Source organism: Mastacembelus armatus, chromosome 4, assembly GCF_900324485.2.
Source record: "Mastacembelus armatus chromosome 4, fMasArm1.2, whole genome shotgun sequence".
Lineage (NCBI taxonomy): Eukaryota > Metazoa > Chordata > Actinopteri > Synbranchiformes > Mastacembelidae > Mastacembelus > Mastacembelus armatus.
In genome coordinates this window covers 22,537,658-22,556,986 of record NC_046636.1, presented here as the reverse complement: position 1 = coordinate 22,556,986, position 19,329 = coordinate 22,537,658, and the positions used below count along the sequence as shown (strand labels likewise).

Below are 19,329 nucleotides of genomic sequence, written 5' to 3'. Positions count from 1 at the left end.
TCATGTCTCACTATAGTTGTGAGGACGCTCACCGACATAACACTAGATCCCAGACCCTAACCCTAACCATCACAACTAAATGTCTAACCCTAACCTCATCCCAAACCTGATTCTAACCCTAACTCTAAAACCAACTCCTAACCCTCAAAAAACCATTTGAAGTTGTGAGGACTGGCCAAATGTCCTCACAATGCTAAAATGTGCACACAAAAGTGGTATGACAGTAAAATGTATCCACACAACCATAGAAAGTCATGTACACACACACTCACATATTTTTCATTTTTTGCCCTGTCCCATACACATGCACTCACTCATTTGCCACCTTGAGTTGCCTCATCTTTACAATTCCTATTTGTAATTTACTTGTCAAATGAAGTGTCAGGTACAGTGAATGAATGTGTGCAGCTGATATGTGTTTGACTCAGCTCTCCATACCATACCATGTGTTTCTCTTTGTGTGTGTGTGTGTGTGTGTGTAGTCCTGGATTGATGGAGGCACTGACTCTGTATACACTAGGTGACAGCTGTAGGGGGAAGTCAACCATATAAAGGCTGGCCACGTAGAACGCATGGCAAATTGATTTCCCATGAAAACTGGGAACTGGAATTTACACAGTGAGGAACTTATCAACGTTTCACAAACACAAGGCTACACACACATTCAAACAAACAAGCACCTGCACACTGGGACAAAAACTTATTAAGTCAAGTAAAAATATGGATCACTTTATACTGTCATATAAACTATTCATATATACTTAGAAATATGCACACACACATACTAGGTCATGTGGTCTTTCATAGAATATATTTAATTTTAAATGACACTTTTGGTTGTTTCAAATAAACATCCACAGGGCACTTTCTAACTTGTAGTAGGGCAGAATAATTTATTTGTATATTAAACTCCCAATTTTCAAGATTGTCATTTTGAATAGCAAGACAAACTTTTTTAATCATAACTTTATATAGTTCTTGTACAAAGTGATAGTTTAAGGCCAATTCACCAAGCTATAGATAAATAATTTCCTTTTACATTTTGGTTAAAAATGGTTTTGTGGGAGACGAGACAGCCGTCTAACATTTGTTAATATTTATGAAAGTGCCAACACAATGGTGTTTATGTGTGTATGTAAGTGATCACCTCATGCCAGTTTCAGGTAGCTTGCAGGTGTACATGAGTAAAGGACAGATGGTGAGGCAGAACTCCCAAGATCTACCAGTTAAACTTTGAATTGCATCATGTTGTGTTAAGCTTAGGGTAGAACCTTAAAACCTCTGAACTGAGACCTTGAGGATTCAGAGCTTTGAAGCAGTCTGTCCTGTCTGTCTGTGCTTAAGATTAAGCAGCTACAGCAGAACCTACCAAGGTTTTCTTGGTATTATTACAACAGCTGGAGAAGGATAGAGCTGTTATCAGTACATATAATACCACCATTATAATATTTGAGTAATATAAACTGATGTCTGAAATCTGTTTCCCACACAGAGCACAATGAAAAGGAACAACTCAACTTAGTTCATAAATAATGTGTTTCACAACTAGTATTTGGAAAATCATTACAATTTTAAATCCTACCCAAATTATTTGTAAGGGAAAGCACAGTCAGATATTTTTTCTCAAATCTTTCCGAAGCCATATGTGTGCTTGAACCAAAGGACATCCAAATGTTCTCACTTTTGCTGTGTGTTCTTATCTTTCTGTTCTTTGGAAGATGCATCGCAAATGTACTGTATGATAACGCAGTGCAAAATAAGACAAAAATATATCTGGATGCCATAAAAGAGAAAGAGACAGCACAGATGATTGAGACGATAAAGTCCCTGACTGGGCCTGAGTATCACTGGCTGTCAAACCCAAATTAGCTGAAAATCAGTAAATAATTCCCCCTTAAGATTTACCACAAGCCATTTATTTTCAGAAACAGTTTTAAAGATTAAACATCAGAGCTCCCTGACTCAGAAACACTTCCTTATATAATTCACTGTCAGTGATTAATTGATTCTGACAGGGCTAAGGAAAAAATAGATAATTTCACTCTACTGTTTCCTCTTTAAGTATGTCAGAAATAGCGACAAAAGGCAGAGAATAGCCTGTCATTCACCCCTCTGGGGATCTGCTCTACTTTAAGAGTAGTTAATATATTTTTTAAGTGTGCACACTCCCGAATGTAAGGACCAAGAGAGTAGTAAGCGAGGAAGTAAGGAAGGAAGGAAAGAAGGAAAAAGGCAGGGAAAGATCATAGGGAGCATGGAAGGGTAAAATATAAAAGGGATGGAAAGGAGGCAGAAAGCAACAGAGTCTTGAGGTAGGGTGCAGAAAGAAGATAGGAATGTTGAGAAAAATGATGACAGGAAATTAAAAACGGTGGAAAGAAGTAAAGAAGGAAGCCAGATGGAAGAAAGGGAGGAGGAAACAGCAGAGGAAAGGAGAGAAAATGACCGTATAAGCAATTTGTTTTAAGAGTTGGGTGTGCAGCGTCTTTAAGCTGAGCTGAGGTGTGGTAATGCTCACATCCTGGGTGTCTCAGGCAGATAAAGTTGTCAAGGAAAAAGGCCAGACCCCACGCAGCCAAGAGGGACCCTGCCAATGCTAACATGAGCAGCGCTAAAGGGACACCTAGAAACCCTCCTAACTCAAAGGAAATTAGACCAGTAAGACTCACAGGGAGGAGGAGAATAAGCTTGTCATTTAGGATTGTCTCAGAGGGAGGGATACAAATGGAAGTGACTCGGAAGTGACTAATGAAAAGGAAGTATGGAAGGCAATGACAGGAGGAGGAGAAAGGGAAATGAACAAGGGGAAGTGATACAAAGGAAATGAAGAAAACAGAGAAGAAAGGAGGGGAAAGTAAGAATAAGGAGGCCACATCTACTAATGATTCTCTGGATCTCGTCTGCATTTCCCGTCATGTCCCCAGTTTCTTTCTTTTTCCTTCTGTGAGAAGCCCGAAATAGAAAGTGATACAGACGGCATTGTGGCAGCTTACTCTGCTTCTCCTGTCCCTGGATTCCTTTCCCTGGCCACTGGCCCCCTCCCACACAAAACATAAACAGACACTGAACATGGAGCCAGTGAATACACACACACACACACACACACACATATCATCAGCAGAGTCAGGCTGTCAGAAATCAAGGCTTGCAGAGAGATTGGAGGTGTTATGACACTTTACCTCATTACATTTTCCCAGGCTGTTGTGAATGTTGCAGCAGCACTGTCAACCAAAGCAAAGACCTGTCTGAAGCATATGGTGGACACACGCCACCAACAGGTTCGCATATTCACAGTGCAGCATACAAATTTAGATGAATCTTTTGCTTTCATGTAAGTTTGAATTTCATGTTGCTGTGTTTTTTGTTTTAGCTTTGTGAGTTTGTGTGTGTGTGTGTGTGTGTGTGTGTGTGTATGAGGGGGAGAGGGGGGTTACCTAGGCAGGTTTAAAGCTTGCTTCCCTCAACGCACACAGAAACCTTGTAAACCCAGATAACTTGGATCATTGCCTGCGTGTGCAGCTCTCAGTACTTCATCTGGGACCCAAAATGTAATTGCATCTGGGGCTAGTGGTGAGGTAACACATCCCTGTTCATCCTAACATCTTACACAAGTAAAAAGAAAGACACGTTTTTGTCTGTTTTCACCCGAATTCCTAAAATGAATGACTATCCTCCAGACTGTGGATCCTCTGATAAGTTGATCAGCGTTTCGCTGCTCTCTGGAGAGCAGCACAGAGCCTTGGGCTGTATCAGAGCAGCTGTGTAGCTCATCTGTTTCCTCTTCTCCCTGCTGATCCTGATCCCTTTGTAATCCACCCGCACCCAAACATAGCTGAAGGCCTAGGACACCAGTGTACAGCAGAGACACACACGTATCACAAACATCCACACATATTTAAAAGTGCTAGCAGACACACTGCTAGAGTACAAATATGTACTTGTCCATGTTGGCTTAAAAGTTAAGACTGAAAGTTTGGTCTTGACCAGCAGTTAATAGCTGTCCTGGAGCTTTGAGAAAACTTTATCTGGGCAGGAGGATCATGCAATGTGATCAAAAGCTTCAGAACAGCTTTTAAACACACCTTGAGATGATGAACAGCAAACTCTAGTCAAGATGATTTATTAAAGTGTCTCTGCCGTTAGTAGTTAAAGTGTCTCTGCCGTTAGTGGTTAAAGTGTCTCTGCCGTTAGTAGTTAAAGTGTCTCTGCCGTTAATGGTTAAAGTGTCTCTACTGTTAGTGTCTCTGCCGTTAGTAGTTAAAGTGTCTCTGCCGTTAGTAAAGTGTCTCTGCCGTTAATGGTTAAAGTGTCTCTGCCGTTAGTAGTTAAAGTGTCTCTGCCGTTAGTAAAGTGTCTCTGCCGTTAGTAGTTAAAGTGTCTCTGCCGTTAATGGTTAAAGTGTCTCTGCCGTTAATGGTTGAAGTGTCTCTGCCGTTAATGGTTAAAGTGTCTCTGCCGTTAGTAGTTAGTGTCTCTGCCGTTAGTAAAGTGTCTCTGCCGTTAGTAAAGTGTCTCTGCCGTTAGTAGTTAAAGTGTCTCCGGCGTTAGTGGTTACAGTGTCTCTGCCATTAGTAGTTAAAGTGTCTCTGCCGTTAGTGTCTCTGGTGTTAGTAGTTAAAGTGTCTCTGCCGTTAATGGTTAAAGTGTCTCTGCCGTTAGTGTCTCTGCCGTTAGTAGTTAAAGTGTCTCTGCCGTTAGTAAAGTGTCTCTGCCGTTAGTAAAGTGTCTCTGCCGTTAGTAGTTAAAGTGTCTCTGCCGTTAATGGTTAAAGTGTCTCTGCCGTTAGTAGTTAAAGTGTCTCTGCCGTTAGTAAAGTGTCTCTGCCGTTAGTAAAGTGTCTCTGCCGTTAGTAAAGTGTCTCTGCCGTTAGTAGTTAAAGTGTCTCCGGCGTTAGTGGTTACAGTGTCTCTGCCATTAGTAGTTAAAGTGTCTCTGCCGTTAGTGTCTCTGGTGTTAGTAGTTAAAGTGTCTCTGCCGTTAATGGTTAAAGTGTCTCTGCCGTTAGTGTCTCTGCCGTTAGTAGTTAAAGTGTCTCTGCCGTTAGTAAAGTGTCTCTGCCGTTAGTAAAGTGTCTCTGCCGTTAGTAGTTAAAGTGTCTCTGCCGTTAATGGTTAAAGTGTCTCTGCCGTTAGTAGTTAAAGTGTCTCTGCCGTTAGTAAAGTGTCTCTGCCGTTAGTAAAGTGTCTCTGCCGTTAGTAGTTAAAGTGTCTCTGCCGTTAATGGTTAAAGTGTCTCTGCCGTTAATGGTTAAAGTGTCTCTGCCGTTAGTAGTTAAAGTGTCTCTGCCGTTAGTAAAGTGTCTCTGCCGTTAGTAAAGTGTCTCTGCCGTTAGTAGTTAAAGTGTCTCCGGCGTTAGTGGTTACAGTGTCTCTGCCGTTAGTGTCTCTGCTGTTAGTAAAGTGTCTCTGCCATTAGTAAAGTGTCTCTGCCGTTAGTAGTTAAAGTGTCTCCGGCGTTAGTGGTTACAGTGTCTCTGCCGTTAGTGTCTCTGCCGTTAGTAGTTAAAGTGTCTCTGCCGTTAGTAAAGTGTCTCTGCCGTTAGTGGTTAAAGTGTCTCTGCCGTTAGTGGTTAAAGTGTCTCTGCCGTTAGTGTCTCTGCCGTTAGTAGTTAAAGTGTCTCTGCCGTTAGTGTCTCTGCCGTTAGTAGTTAAAGTGTCTCTGCCGTTAATGGTTAAAGTGTCTCTGCCGTTAGTGTCTCTGCCGTTAGTAGTTAAAGTGTCTCTGCCGTTAGTAAAGTGTCTCTGCCGTTAGTAGTTAAAGTGTCTCTGCCGTTAGTGGTTAAAGTGTCTCTGCCGTTAGTGGTTAAAGTGTCTCTGCCGTTAGTGTCTCTGCCGTTAGTAGTTAAAGTGTCTCTGCCGTTAATGGTTAAAGTGTCTCTGCCGTTAGTGTCTCTGGTGTTAGTAGTTAAAGTTTCAAGCAAGCAAAAATAGATATTTTTCTTTAAAATCGCTCATTAAAGTGATTGAGACAATGGAAATCCAGCGTGGTGAAAAGTTAGATTTATTTTCTATACATATTTACATAGCCTGCCTATAAGTTGAATTGAAATTATGTCATAGAATAATTTTCAATTATCTTTGAGATACCATGTTAAAACCAAATCATTTCATGAATAGAAAATACAGTAGGTAGTTTTAAGTAAAAAAAATCTTAAAATGAACTTGAAATTTGATTGTTGATTATTCCTGCGCACCACCAACCTTTTGAGACCATAGAGAAAACCTATTTTTGGGACAGGGCACAAATCCTGTTAAAAATAAATAAACCTTTATTATGGTTCATCTGCTTCAAAGATAAAATAGCAATAGCAAAAATCTACTTTTAATGCTTCCTAGGCCTGGAATTGAACAGATTTTAAAAGCTTTATAAACTTAGTAGACTTCTGCAGAAATATTATATGTCACAGTAATACTGCAGTAGAAGTACAGTATATTCATCATTGATTGTTATGTTTCTCCACTGCAGTCACTATGTAAACATAAATGTTGCTAAACCAACTCTTTCGCTCCTGCAATATTCCCTCACTGTCCTTAAACACATGCATACTTTCACATAAATCACAGTATACCCATACTGCACACATCAACATTATAGTTATTGACACAACACAACATGGTCCGCTGAGTGGGCAATGCAGAACGGTATCCATCTTTGTAGAAGGGCATGGAAATGTCAATGCCCCTCGGCTAGCTAAAGAAAGTCAATCATTCAGGGTCTCACACAGTGAAGGATGACAAACACAAAGAGCCTTTCAGCAAAAACCTTTGTGTGACAAACATTTCCATTTCAAAGCCTCCATTTTAGAGGATGTCATGTCAATTTATTTTTACATAATGTTGGCTGTGGTTTGAAGGCAATTAGGCGAATGTAAAAAGGGTGACCAGATCTGTCACTGCTCTTGGTTGATAAGGGGGCATACTGGTAATAAGTGTGTTCGTTAGAACATTGTTTCTCAATGTGTGTGTGTTGTTGTAGCATGTGTGTTGCATGAATGTGTGTTTTCTTCCATGGAGCTGGCAAAAATTTCTTCCTCTGTCACATTAATATTGTCCCTTCGTGCCCTCCATCCCACCCTGTCAGATGTGAAGTCTCTGGGTGGCATTTACTGGTTCAAAGGTTCTCAGTGTAATTGATCAGACTGCTGTTTGATCTGTACGTCTGGCATTTAGTCTACAGAGAAAAATGTGCTTTTGCAGTTTGTTAAGACAAACTGGCTGGCTTTCAAAAGTCCATGTCTGCCACCAACAGAAGTTTGGTGTGGAGATTTCCTTCACTCATTTTTCATCCTCTATTTGCTTATCTGTACATGTGTACTTCCAAAATAAATCAACACACTTCTGCTGCATTTGTCCAGAAATGCACATTGTTCTGTAAATGTATGCACAATGACACCTTTGGAATTTTTCTTTAAATATTTCCTCATTAAGGATTTTATTTCTCTCTATAACCATTTTTTGTCTCTTCAACTTTTTGCATCATGGCTGTTCATTTTGTTTCTTCACCTAATAAACAGATTTTTGTTTGGAGTCAATGCTATAAGACATTTTACAGAAACACTATTCCCACTACTTCAGATGTTTCCCTCAAATTACTCTACAAAAAACAGTCAGATGCAGAACTGAATTTCAATGCTCCCAGACAACCTGTTAGGTTGACAGGAAAATGGCTGCAATCCTGACCCTCTAAATAGATGTTTCTAGTAGTTTTGGCATTCATAATCAGCAGCCTGCATCTCTACTTCCTCTCTGTTGCACATAGCAAACACCTAATCAAAGGAATAGCAATCATTTAAAATCACAATAAGAATAAGCCTTTTAAGACTGGTGCACAGAAAAGTGTAGCTATTTTTGTGTCAAAGCCGAAAACTGTCAGGAAAAAAAAAAAATGTCAAATACATTTCACTTTGATATTTCTTTTATTTATGTGTAAATGCTTGTGAGTGTTTGGCTTAAAAAACATTTGCAAAATAACTTACACTTACAAAATCAAAAGAATGACCAAATAAAAGAATTTTCCTTATTTTCCACGAAAAGCTCTGAACCAGTATTTATTTCACTGTTTGAAGAAAAGTCATCTTCTCTTAGCTTGCAAAATGTATTATCAGTGATTAATAGGTAACTTTTTCACCAGTAAGTGCACCCAGCAGTGATGTCACAGTGTACTCGTACACATATGCATCACTGTAGCAAGGTCAAAACACTGGATATTCAGGGGAAATTAAAGTCCCAGACAACTTAAAATTTTCAGTATTCCTTTTTAGCATCAAAGATCAGAAAAAATCAGCTTTGATTTACATGGACCAAGTTACCCACCGCAGTCAGTCTGATTCGAACATTGCTTAATCCCAAAGATAACAAAGAAATATAAGTAATCTATGTGAAGAAGCCAAAACTGATATTTGTGTCTGTTTTTTTTTTTTTTTAAATAATCCATAGACATCCCAAGAGTCTCACATTCACTTAAATTCCTGCTATGTGATTTAAACCGAATGTCTTTTATCTAGAAAGCCACTGTTTGCCTGGATCCTGGCTCATTATTTGAGCTCAGGCTGTTCTCCATTCTCTCATTCTTAAAAGTAAAATGGCCTGTATCTGATGTATAGTTTGCAGTATTAGTTTGCTGTAGGCTTGACAGAGTTTGACCTTTTCAATAATCACGTCCTTCCTAACAATGCAGGATATGATGTGAAAATTATAGAATGGGACATTCCCTGATGTGGAACCATCCCATACTCTTTATGGCATCGTTATTAGACCACTAAAATAATATACCATGTTTTAATGCATGCCAGTCCTTGGCTGAAATATCGATTTCTCTCTCCAAGCCTTTATTGCCCTTTGAGTCGACTCTCTTTCTCTGCTGGACTCTTCCTGGCTAAACCCATAAGGATTCATAGCCATGAAATTGCTGATTGCTGTTGAGGTCTCATTTATAAAATGGAGAAAGAGCTGTTTACTTTTTATTTGGCCAACATTCACAATCTCTTTGGCTGGGGTGGGAATTGAAAGTGTAAATCCCACTGTTATAGAGTAGAATAAGACCCTCCAGAGGTAGCAAAGTCAGAAACAGAAGGACAGGACTGTGGAGTTGGTCTTGGACTGGATGTTGACCATACAGGTAATAGGAATGAAATTTGATTTATTGAATAAAATAATCCCTAAAGGGAAGCGGAGAAAGGCTGGCCCAGGGCCTTCTCCCACCTGCTTTCTGATTGCTGATATCTCTTTCCCTCTCTCTGTCTCTGTCTCTGTCTCTTTCGACGTCCCTTTTCAATTATTAATACCCCGGTTTTGACACATGCCTACACTAAGCCTCCAGATATTCTGTCAAACGACACCACCCCCAGTTTGTCTGGTTGCTGCCTCACTATCTTCCCCCATATTCCTGTCCATGTCCCCATCCTCCATCCTCAAATTCACCACCTCTGCTCAGATAAGACACAGAGACAGATGGGGATACACACCAAGAGCAGGTCACTATCAGACATTCCCACCCAATCTTTTTTTTTTTTATACAATCAGTGGTAAACCACATTTAAACCACCATTTCATACTTGTGTCTTCTCTGCCATTATGATAACCACAATAGTTTTTCACATTCATTTACTGCTTCTGCTGACAGATTCAAATGAATAATGTCGGAGAAGCTAGTAGCATCACTAGTGTGTTAGCTGCACCCAGCAATTACCACAGTGGCTGGCACCTGTTTATGCCCCCATCCATTTCTCTGCCAGCATATAAGTGGAGCACTGCTCTCCTCGACTCCCTGGAGACTGTACTAGTGCCCAGGCCCAATTTTGTTTTACTGGGGAGTGAGCCAGCAAGTGATGGTCACACACACATACAAATGCAGAAATACATGCACACACACTGCCACCTGCATAAGTTGGATGCTTCTCTCATTAAACCGGTTGGGCAGTGTGGACTTTGAGTGGACATGCCTGCTGTGCTCTGGCCCTTATTGGTCTGTTTGAGGAGAGGAAAGCATACATACACAGATACTGTCGTAGCTATGTAGTACACTGTGGTACTTATCTATTTTTATAAAAATCTGTTATTTCGATTTATGATGAAAGCCACAGGAAAGTTCCCCTCCACTCAAAATGGTTTTGGTAATTACTGCTTCATTTAGAGAGGATCTTTAACTCTAGACCTTGACAGTAGTAGTTTAACAAAAATACTCAGCCCTTTCAGTTGCATCTTTCATATGACCACCTGTTATCTTGTGGAAACAGCTGCATACTCAGTGATATCTCCATAACCACCAAGCTAATCTCAAACACTGATGAAGACTGGGCTGAAAGTTACAGAAAAAAAAATTGTTGGTCCAATCCTATCCAAATCCAGTTCCTGGATCTCGATCTCATCAAACTCACAAAGGTCTGAAGAAAATTGGGAAATTTTTTATTTATTTATTTTAAAGATTGATTTGGTCAATATGTATTGACCATCTTTGTGTTTACAATTCTTCAAATGTCTGTGAACCTGCAGAAGTCTACAATGCCAGCTTCTTGGTTCTTGTCATAGATAATATCTGTCTGCCTCTTGCGGTTCTTCTAATAGCTGATGTTCAGAACTGTACTGTATTGACCCCATTGCTCCTAAAATCCACAGGGTGCTTAATGGCCAGATGCTGGCTCATATTAGGCTCAGTAGTTTTGTTTTTTCTTGTATCAAACAGCTGTACTGGCAACCTGCTCATCTGCTGTGTAGAGGGAGGGATATTTTCAATGTCTATCCTTCATCATACAGCAGATTTCAATTACACAGACTTCTTGCAAGGTTGATTCAGGGATTTTTATTTATGTAGTCATATTTAATATCATTACTTACACTGTAAATCTGAAATTACAGCGGTTCAGATGTTTGGTATGTTAAATATAGCAATAGTCAGAAAGTGGTGTATTTTCACCACACCGAAAAAAAAACCTTGAACCAAAATTTTCTCACTCAGCTGTTGTGATTGCATTGTGAGGATTGGGATACCAGCTTTAGTTTTAATGATTTTGCCCCCAGGCTCAGATCAGGCAGACAAATATAGTTAGCATTTTTAATTGAAAGGAGAACTCTCACCCCTGCATCGCTGCTGTGAAATATGTGTATGTGTCTATGTGTGTTGATTTCCATGTGAGTGGATATATTGCTTTTATACCTGGCTTCATTTTCAGATTGGGCCTAAAGCATTTGTGTATCTGGTCACTTTTGCATATTAAAATGGACACAGCTTTTGTTGCAAAAGACAGCTGGTGCATCAGCCTGTGAAGTTGGAAGCTCATCCAGCTCAATGTCCTCCTGAGCCTCATCTCCCCTCCACCCCACTCTGCACTCTCCCTCCCCTCGTGGCTCACGTTTGACAGCAAAAACTGCAGCACGTCCTGCAAACACATTGCAATTAGCATTATGCGCTTCGCTGCACACCAAACCACTCAATGATGAAGCTCAATCAATTCACTTTAATTATAACTTTCTCTGAAACACCTCTAATCTCTTCACAAGTTTGATCTCTTAGGGATTTGTTCAGTAACAAGCTGTGGCAGGTAGCTATTTGGAAAGTTCTGTTTGTGTGTGTGTGCGCATGCACACGTGCATGTGTGTGTTTATCTAACCTGACTCGACTCTCTGTCTCTTCCTCCCCAGACATTGATGACTGTCAGTCTAATCCATGTCAGAATGGAGGAACCTGCATCGATGAGATCAACTCCTTTGTCTGTCTTTGTCTGCCCAGCTATGGTGGAGCTACTTGCGAGAAAGGTAAAGATGTTGACCAAAACACTGCTTTCTCATTTTACTCATTAGATCAGTTCCTTAAGGATTATATATTGGGTGGAGGCAGCATGGAGATGGAGGAAAAGACAATGGAGCAGTGTGGAAAGAGGACTATGAGGAGGTGGAACAGGAGAATAAGAGCAGGATGTGGAGACAAAAAATGGTAATGGACAGCAATGGGCTTAATGAGGATGTCTAAATCGAGACAGAGAAGGTGGGAAAGGGGGGATAAGGATATGAATGTAGACAAAGATGAAGAGGAGAAGACAGAGGGGGATAGTGAGACCCAGTGGAATAATGTATCGCTTATGTACAGAACACCTGTGTCCAGCTGGTTTCAGCCCTCATTACCGGAATTCCCCTGTGAGACAGGGGCCGTGAATGAGGCTGTTTACAGATTGCATGTTACATGAAATCATCACCGAATGTCTCTGCAAAACTGAAAAAAACCCCACTGAGCTAACATTGTATTACTAATAAAAAAAAAACCTTGATTGTTAAAGAGAATTGTTTTTTAAAAAGTCTGATCAGTCTAAACTGATTTTCAAGTTGATTCTATGTCCCGATGCATCCAAATATTTAATGTTTTCTTCTATACAAGGAGATGTTTGTCACTGCAAGTTAAGTTTACCTGCAGGTCTAAGTAAGCAAGGTTTTGTAATTGTTAATGTCTCTATCTAGTTATAGGAAATGAAGAGAAAACGTGGAGAGTGTACATGAGCAGCCAATTATGTGTTAACATCCCTCCCAGCAAAAAGCAGTTATACTATCTGCAGCTGCAAATTTATTTTATAAGCACTTTAATAAAAACAACTAAAATTGACCAAAGAGCTGTACAAAATAAAAAACATAAAATGAAACAGGAGTAAAAAGCAACACCATAAACTATAAGACAGATAAAATCAAAATAAATAAGAAATAAATAATGTCAGCATCTTAGATTGTGTCAAAGGCCATTGAGAACAGGTGGGTTTTAAGAAGAGATTTTCAAACAGCCCTCAGCTATCCCAGCTCTCTTTGGGTGAAAGACAGGGGTACACCCTGGACAGGTCACCAGTCCATCACAGGGCCACATAGAGACAAACAACCTCACACACTCACACTCACTCCTATGGGCAATTTAGAGTCACCAATCAACCTGACATACATGTTTTTGGACTGTGGGAGGAAACCAGAGTACCTGGAGAAAACCCACACAAGCACAGGGAGATCATGCAAACTCCACACAGAAAGGCCCCTGATGAATTTCGAACCAGGAACCTTCTTGCTGTGAGGCAACAGTGTTAATGACCCATCCAAATAAAAGGAGCCTGCACTGCTACAGCTATTTTTAAAAGCTTATTTTTAGTCAGATCTTTTTATCTTTTATTTTTAAAAATATGATGTAATAATGAATTTAAGCACAGATGATGCCCAACATTTTTCTGCAGCCCTTGCCCAAAATCTAAACAAGGGATGTGCAGTTGTCTCTATGCAGAGTGTCAGACAAAATCCATAGAAAAGAGTTCGTCTTCTAACTATCAGTGTGATGACTGGATTATATAAACTATGCATCAGAAATAGTAGAATTAAATTGTAAAACATAAAAAGAGGACATTAGCTTAGATGGAGAGTGCTGGGGAAGAGGATGGCGACTACTGTGTATTATACAAAACCAAGACAAGTTCTGCTGGTCCAGCTTGACCTTTGACCACATCTCTCAGAAGAGCTGTGATTTGGAATATCTGTGTTTTTTCTGGCTGTCAGTGTCTCCCTCTGGTTTTTACTGCCATGGCCTGATCTGGGACTGTGGACACAGCAATCAGTAGAGAGGGGAGAGAGTGAAGTGAATGATGCCAGAAAAGAATAAAGAAGGAAATTGGAACTACAGTAGTTTTAGCAAGATCAAGTAGAGAAAATGACGTTTGGAGAACAAGAGAAAAAAAACTAAACTCTACATTATCTTTCCATTTTGTTGCTCGTTCACACAAATCAACCTCTGTCTTTTTAAGCTGTCGTATTTGTGTTTGAGTTGAACTCATGGAAATGCTTTTTGTTTCCTCATCCAGTTTACTGCCTTTGTTTACACCTATGTGCTACCATCAGTTGCTAAAGTCTCTCACTTGAGGAATGGTGTACACGGATCTGGACACTTTCAAGCGTTTGTAGCTAAATTATATGAGTCGTGAGATGTAAATTAAGCCTGGTCATTTGAAATTGAAATGGGAGAACTTCCTGTGCGGTGAAAACAGTTGAATAATGTGTTTTGTGGCTCTGGTGGAGCTTTGTCAAGTGGAAAATAGCTCTGATTATGTTGTGTGGAGACCACACAATAAAAAAGAAAGCTTGACTTACAAAATGACATTGTGGAGTTTAATAAGGACATTTACTAGATAGTGAAGGTGTTACCAAAGATGTTATTTGTTGTATGATGGCAAATGTAATATCCAGTTATTTACAAGCCTGACCTCTATCAACAGTGGCATGTTCTGGCCTCTGTTACTTCAGTTTTGTTTTGCATGTTCGCCAAGTCATGAAGTTATAATATTTAATTGCTGGAGTGGCCCTTTAATCGTACAGTAGTCCAGATTCTAAAGTGCTCTTTTTGATATTTCCCCACAGTAAATGGTACATAGGTGACTACTTCTTGTGATTTGTCTCCGGTTGCGGTTGCCTCTTTAATATTCACGCCATGTGGTGCAGGTCATAAATAAGCAACCACATAAAAAGCTACAAAGAGTATAGAGTATATGACTTTGTACTGATACTAAGTATTTCAGTTTCAGGCAGGTTAAACATCACTTTAAATATACAGACTTTTAAAGATTTTTAAATTGAGGGAGATTATTAAGGTGTCAGACATAGAAACACTCCATTTCATAAGTATGAATTTTACAAACCTTCAGTATTGGGGAGAGAAAAAAGGTGAGATTTTGTTTTCACTCCCTTCTTTGATAAACATACACACAAATCATCATAGTATGTCTCTTGTTTGACATGCACTAGAGTTGTGTGCATGTTTTCTCTCCTGCATTGCTGCCTTCATGGCTGGTCTGATTGTGTAAATCTAAACTGAGTTTTTCTGTCGCTTTTATCTCTCGCCACGCCACGCTCGCAGAAATTTGGGATTCAGCTGTGAAAAGTACAATTCGCAACAGGCGTCACTCTGCCATTTCAGTGTGATCTCAGTTTGATATCTAGGCGGAGGTCTGAACTGAGACATGAACGGTGGAAATGAACTCATTCGTTCCACCGAGGCTTCCATCCATTTAAATGTCATCCAATTGGTCCCAGTCTCGCTGAAGTGGTCCAGCTCTCTCTGTCTCATTTGCTGTGTCAACTCAAGTCTGTGTGCATGTGTCTGTGCATGTTCAGGTGTGTGCGTTGTGAGCGAACAGTCTCAGATGCTGGGTAGATCCAGTCCATAGCTGGCTCCCTCTGGCCTGTTACCATGGTGATCCCATCTGAGAGTCAATAATAGTCAGTTGACGAGGCTGAGGTCGTCCAGTGAATGTGAGAGAGATGAGGAAATGCCTTGCTATTATCCAGTTTTTTACAATTATAATTACATTTTCACTGTTTTTTATTATTATCAATGATTTTGGTATAAAACATGTCTTTGTCTGTATCACACTGAATGAATTAGAGATTAATTATATTTTTCTGTCATTAGCAAACATTTCAACAGTGATTCTATTATTTTAATAATCAGCACTCCACTTACATCAATGCAAAACAACTAAACACATCTTTGTGCACATCAGTAATAAAGGGATATTTGTTTAAAAGAATAGGCAGCTGTGATTTAAGCAAAAAAGACATCAGTCAGTTGTTTCACTCTCATCTCATCCCAGCATTGAAACAGACTGTTGCGTCTGTCCTGCTGTTTTTTGGATCACTGCCTAATCAACAGAAGCAGAAACCAAATCTTCCTCAGCCTGACTGAAGTGAAATGTGATGTGGAAAGCATTAGCTAGTTCCTTCTCATCAGCTTCTTTCCTCTACTCTGAGAGTTTATTCATCATTCACTCTGTGATTTGTTTCCCCCTCAGTCCTTCTAGGGAGAAAAACGATGTAATATATACGGGTGAGTGTGTGTGTGTGTGTGTGTGTGTGTGTGTGTGTGTGTGTGTGTGTGTGTGTGTGTTTTTTACTTTGCTATTCCACTACTGTAGACACCTCTGTTTCATGTTGCCTTTTCTCTCCCTACCTTTCTACTGTCATTCCCTGCACTTCTTGAAATCTTTTTGTGCCTCTCATCTCTGGTGCACCGCAGGAGACTTTGTCACATTCTGTGAGAGTGTGTGTGTGTGTGTGTGTGTGTGTGTGTGTGTGTGTGTGTGTGTCTGTGTGTCTGTGCGTGCGTGTGTGTGTGTGTGTGCGTGTATCTAGGTGTGTCGCCGCGTGAGTGCGTTTGTGCCAGTGGGTCTGTTTGTGCAGTCTGCTGTTTCTCTGCGACTCTGTGCGTGGATGTTTGTGTGATGCATGTGTGTGAGTTAGAGTGCTTTCAGCTAACAGACCTTTACACAGGCACCAAGACACACACAGATTCATATCTTTTATGAGGACTCTCACTGACATAATGCATCACTTAAAAACCTAAACAGAGAACAGCCCAGCCTGGCTGTAACCTTAGCCCCCAAACCGGGTCTAAATCCTCAAGGAGCCCTTTGAAAAAAATGAGCACCAGAAAAGCCCAGAACTGTAATTGGTCTCCACAAAGTCAGAAGTATAAAACAAATGCAACACATTTCCCCTGTTTCTTTTTACTTTAGTGGCACACACCCAGTATTTGCCACACACACACACACACAAACAAACACCCTTGCACCCTTCCAACTATCAAAAGTTTTCTCTCATCTCTGGTTATTCAGCAGCAGCTTAGATGACAGTCTAACTCTCAGACTCCAAGCAGTAAAATTACAGCAGGGTGCAAAAATTCATAGTTACAGGAAATGGGGTTTCTCTCTGTGTTTCATAATAAAAGAAAAAAAATAATGGAAACAAAAAGCCAGTGTTAAAAGGATTGTGTAGCTAAATAATGCCAAGGTGTCTGGCTGCTGATCTGTGAGCAATGTGTTTGCCTCCACCCTGAATTGGAAGCAATGGCCAGTTAGGAGTTATATGCATTTCATCCATCTTCTCAAACACCCCTTCTGTTTCAGAATTAGTTTCCATGCACCACATCATTAATGTGTTTGTTTCTTTGAAAGCTGTGCTACATTTCCCACTAGGCTGCACAATTACAGGCAACTATGACTGACAGCTACTTGTTGAGCACAGGCTAACACACAGGCTAACATGCCAGTGAGTTTACCCCAGAAGTGTGTTGGTGAAGTTTGCAGCCTTAAGAAAGTGCGATGAGACCATTATACAGCACAACTATCCATTGAAGCCAATATAAATCCAGTGTAAGTCAAACTGTTCCAGGCAGGAAGCTCACCAACGTCAGACACATTGTCAGACACACACAATACATATGCATGCGCTGGCACAGTGCAGGTGAATCTAGGACCGACAAATACAAGGACTGGGTTTGGGTAGTGTCAACGCCAACAGCAACACCAGTGCTGCAGATTGGAGGCAGGCAGCAGACGATGTAGCCTACACACTGAGACTAATGAGGAGGAGAGGAGACTGAGCTGACTAACAGCAGTAGGAAGTGCTTCAGAAAGCACCAGATGCAGTCCTTCTGTCACTCTGTCACCACACAGTCTTTACACTGTCTTTTCCACTTTCATGCTCTGCTTTTCTCCTCATGCTTGCATGTTCTTTTGCTTATAGGGAACATGACTTACTTGTAATTTAGATTCAGTAGGGGTAGATATTGACTGATGTTGGCAATAAGTTGCACATTACAGAAATGTGGGCATATTGAGTTTTAACAGCCCTTTTAAAACAGCCCATCTCTAAGAAATATGTCCACACTGGACAATTCTCCCTGTCACAATTTACGCCTAATGCCAACAGTCAGTCACTTAGTGTTAGTGAATGACATTGTGTGTCATTTATCTAGGGCATTGAACTTTCATGCAGGAGAATTTGCATCCAATCACAGAGATGCATTAGTGTATGTGTTTTTATTATACTACATCAACAATATGCCCCAACCTCAAGTAAGTTATACTTGTTTAGTTGTCTTAATGATTACAGTGATAAACATGCGGTTAGGTTTAGGGAACAATTGTGGTCATACCCTGATCTCACACCTGACTTCTTCCTTTGCTCCTGTCGGAACAGCTACGTCTAAACGAGGGCTCAGATTTTTTTTTTTTTTTTAATTAAACATATGTCATTTTGACGAACTTTGTGGATCAACTGGTGCTGTTCTTGTTGGGAACAAAATGTGGACTGAAATGTTATCTGGCTATTTGTATTTTGGTTACCCAGAATACTAGGCAATAACTTTTGAGATGGATAAAGAATGTGTGGAATAAAAATTGTGATATTTCTGCTTCAGCTCCATCAATTTAGATTTTTTTTTAAGCCATCTGAGTTCGACAACTTTGCTTTTATGCTTCCCCACTCTGTCCCTGGCAGTGCTGTGGCTGACTAAACTAGCGACTCAGCAGAAAGCTGGGCTCAAAATTAATTTTTATGCATCCTCTGGGTCTGTAGAAGCTATTAATGCTAATGAAGATTCATGTATTCTAATAACATGTTGAGAGGGACACTTGCCAAGACTGAGAGGAGTGGGAACTGGAGCGTCTTGGTTTACCTCGTGCCACAGCGGTCTCCTGAAGAATGAAACAGGCACTAAACACACTCGCAGGCAGATACACACACAAAGTATCCCTGAGTGTTTGCCTAAGCCTGAGAGAAGCTATTTGAATGGAGTAACAGCCAGGCATCTATCTCACTCCATATGCTATTGTGTTCAACACTTGCCAATTCTCTCTCCAAACAGGAAAGCTGGAGAGATGAGGGGAGTAATTCATTCACATTCAAGGTGCTTAATTAGAAAATGCTCCTAAAGCAACTGTCTCCTCCTCACTAGAAGGAAGTTTAGTCAGAAGAGAAAGAAACATCGAACTAAACAGAAAAGGAAGAAAGGGAGCATCAGAGCAGATGAAAACAGAAAGAGATGGAGGGAGAGAAGAGGAGCTGTTCCCCTGCTGTGTATTAATCAGCATTTCTGACAGAGAGGTGTGCTTCTGTTCATCCTCTGGCCGATATCCCCAAGAAAACTGTACAGGTCCTCTGATAGCAAAGTTATGAAGCGTAGCTTGTACTATAGCACTCCCTTTTGTATTTCATTTGCTTTTGTTCTGCAGTTCATTTCACACCCCAAGATGTTTTCAACCTTTTTAGTACCTCAAGAATTTTAAACTTTGAATAACAAGAATAACAGTGCTACAGAGGTTTCCACTGTCACCTTACAGCAAGGAGGTTCTAGGTTCTAATCCCACCCAACCTTGGGGTGTTTCTGTGGGTGTTCTCCCTGTGTCTGGGTGAGTTTTATCCAGGTACTACAGCTTCTTCCCACAGCCCAGTCACATACAGGTTAGGATAGCTGGTGAGTCTAAATGTGTCTGTAGGCTGTGTGGCGATCTGGCCAGGATGTACCCTACCTTTTACCCAAGTT

General features: G+C 40.4%; 1 protein-coding gene across 1 annotated transcript in view; it reads left to right on the top strand.

Moving 5' to 3' along the window:
• The window catches only part of ncanb (neurocan b), a 147,097-nt gene that overhangs the window by 100,820 nt on the left and 26,948 nt on the right, over positions 1-19,329 (top strand). The window contains exon 11 of the mRNA XM_026305640.2: positions 11,637-11,750. Coding sequence (XP_026161425.1) covers positions 11,637-11,750 — 114 coding nt within the window. The remainder of the gene's footprint in view (positions 1-11,636; positions 11,751-19,329) is intronic.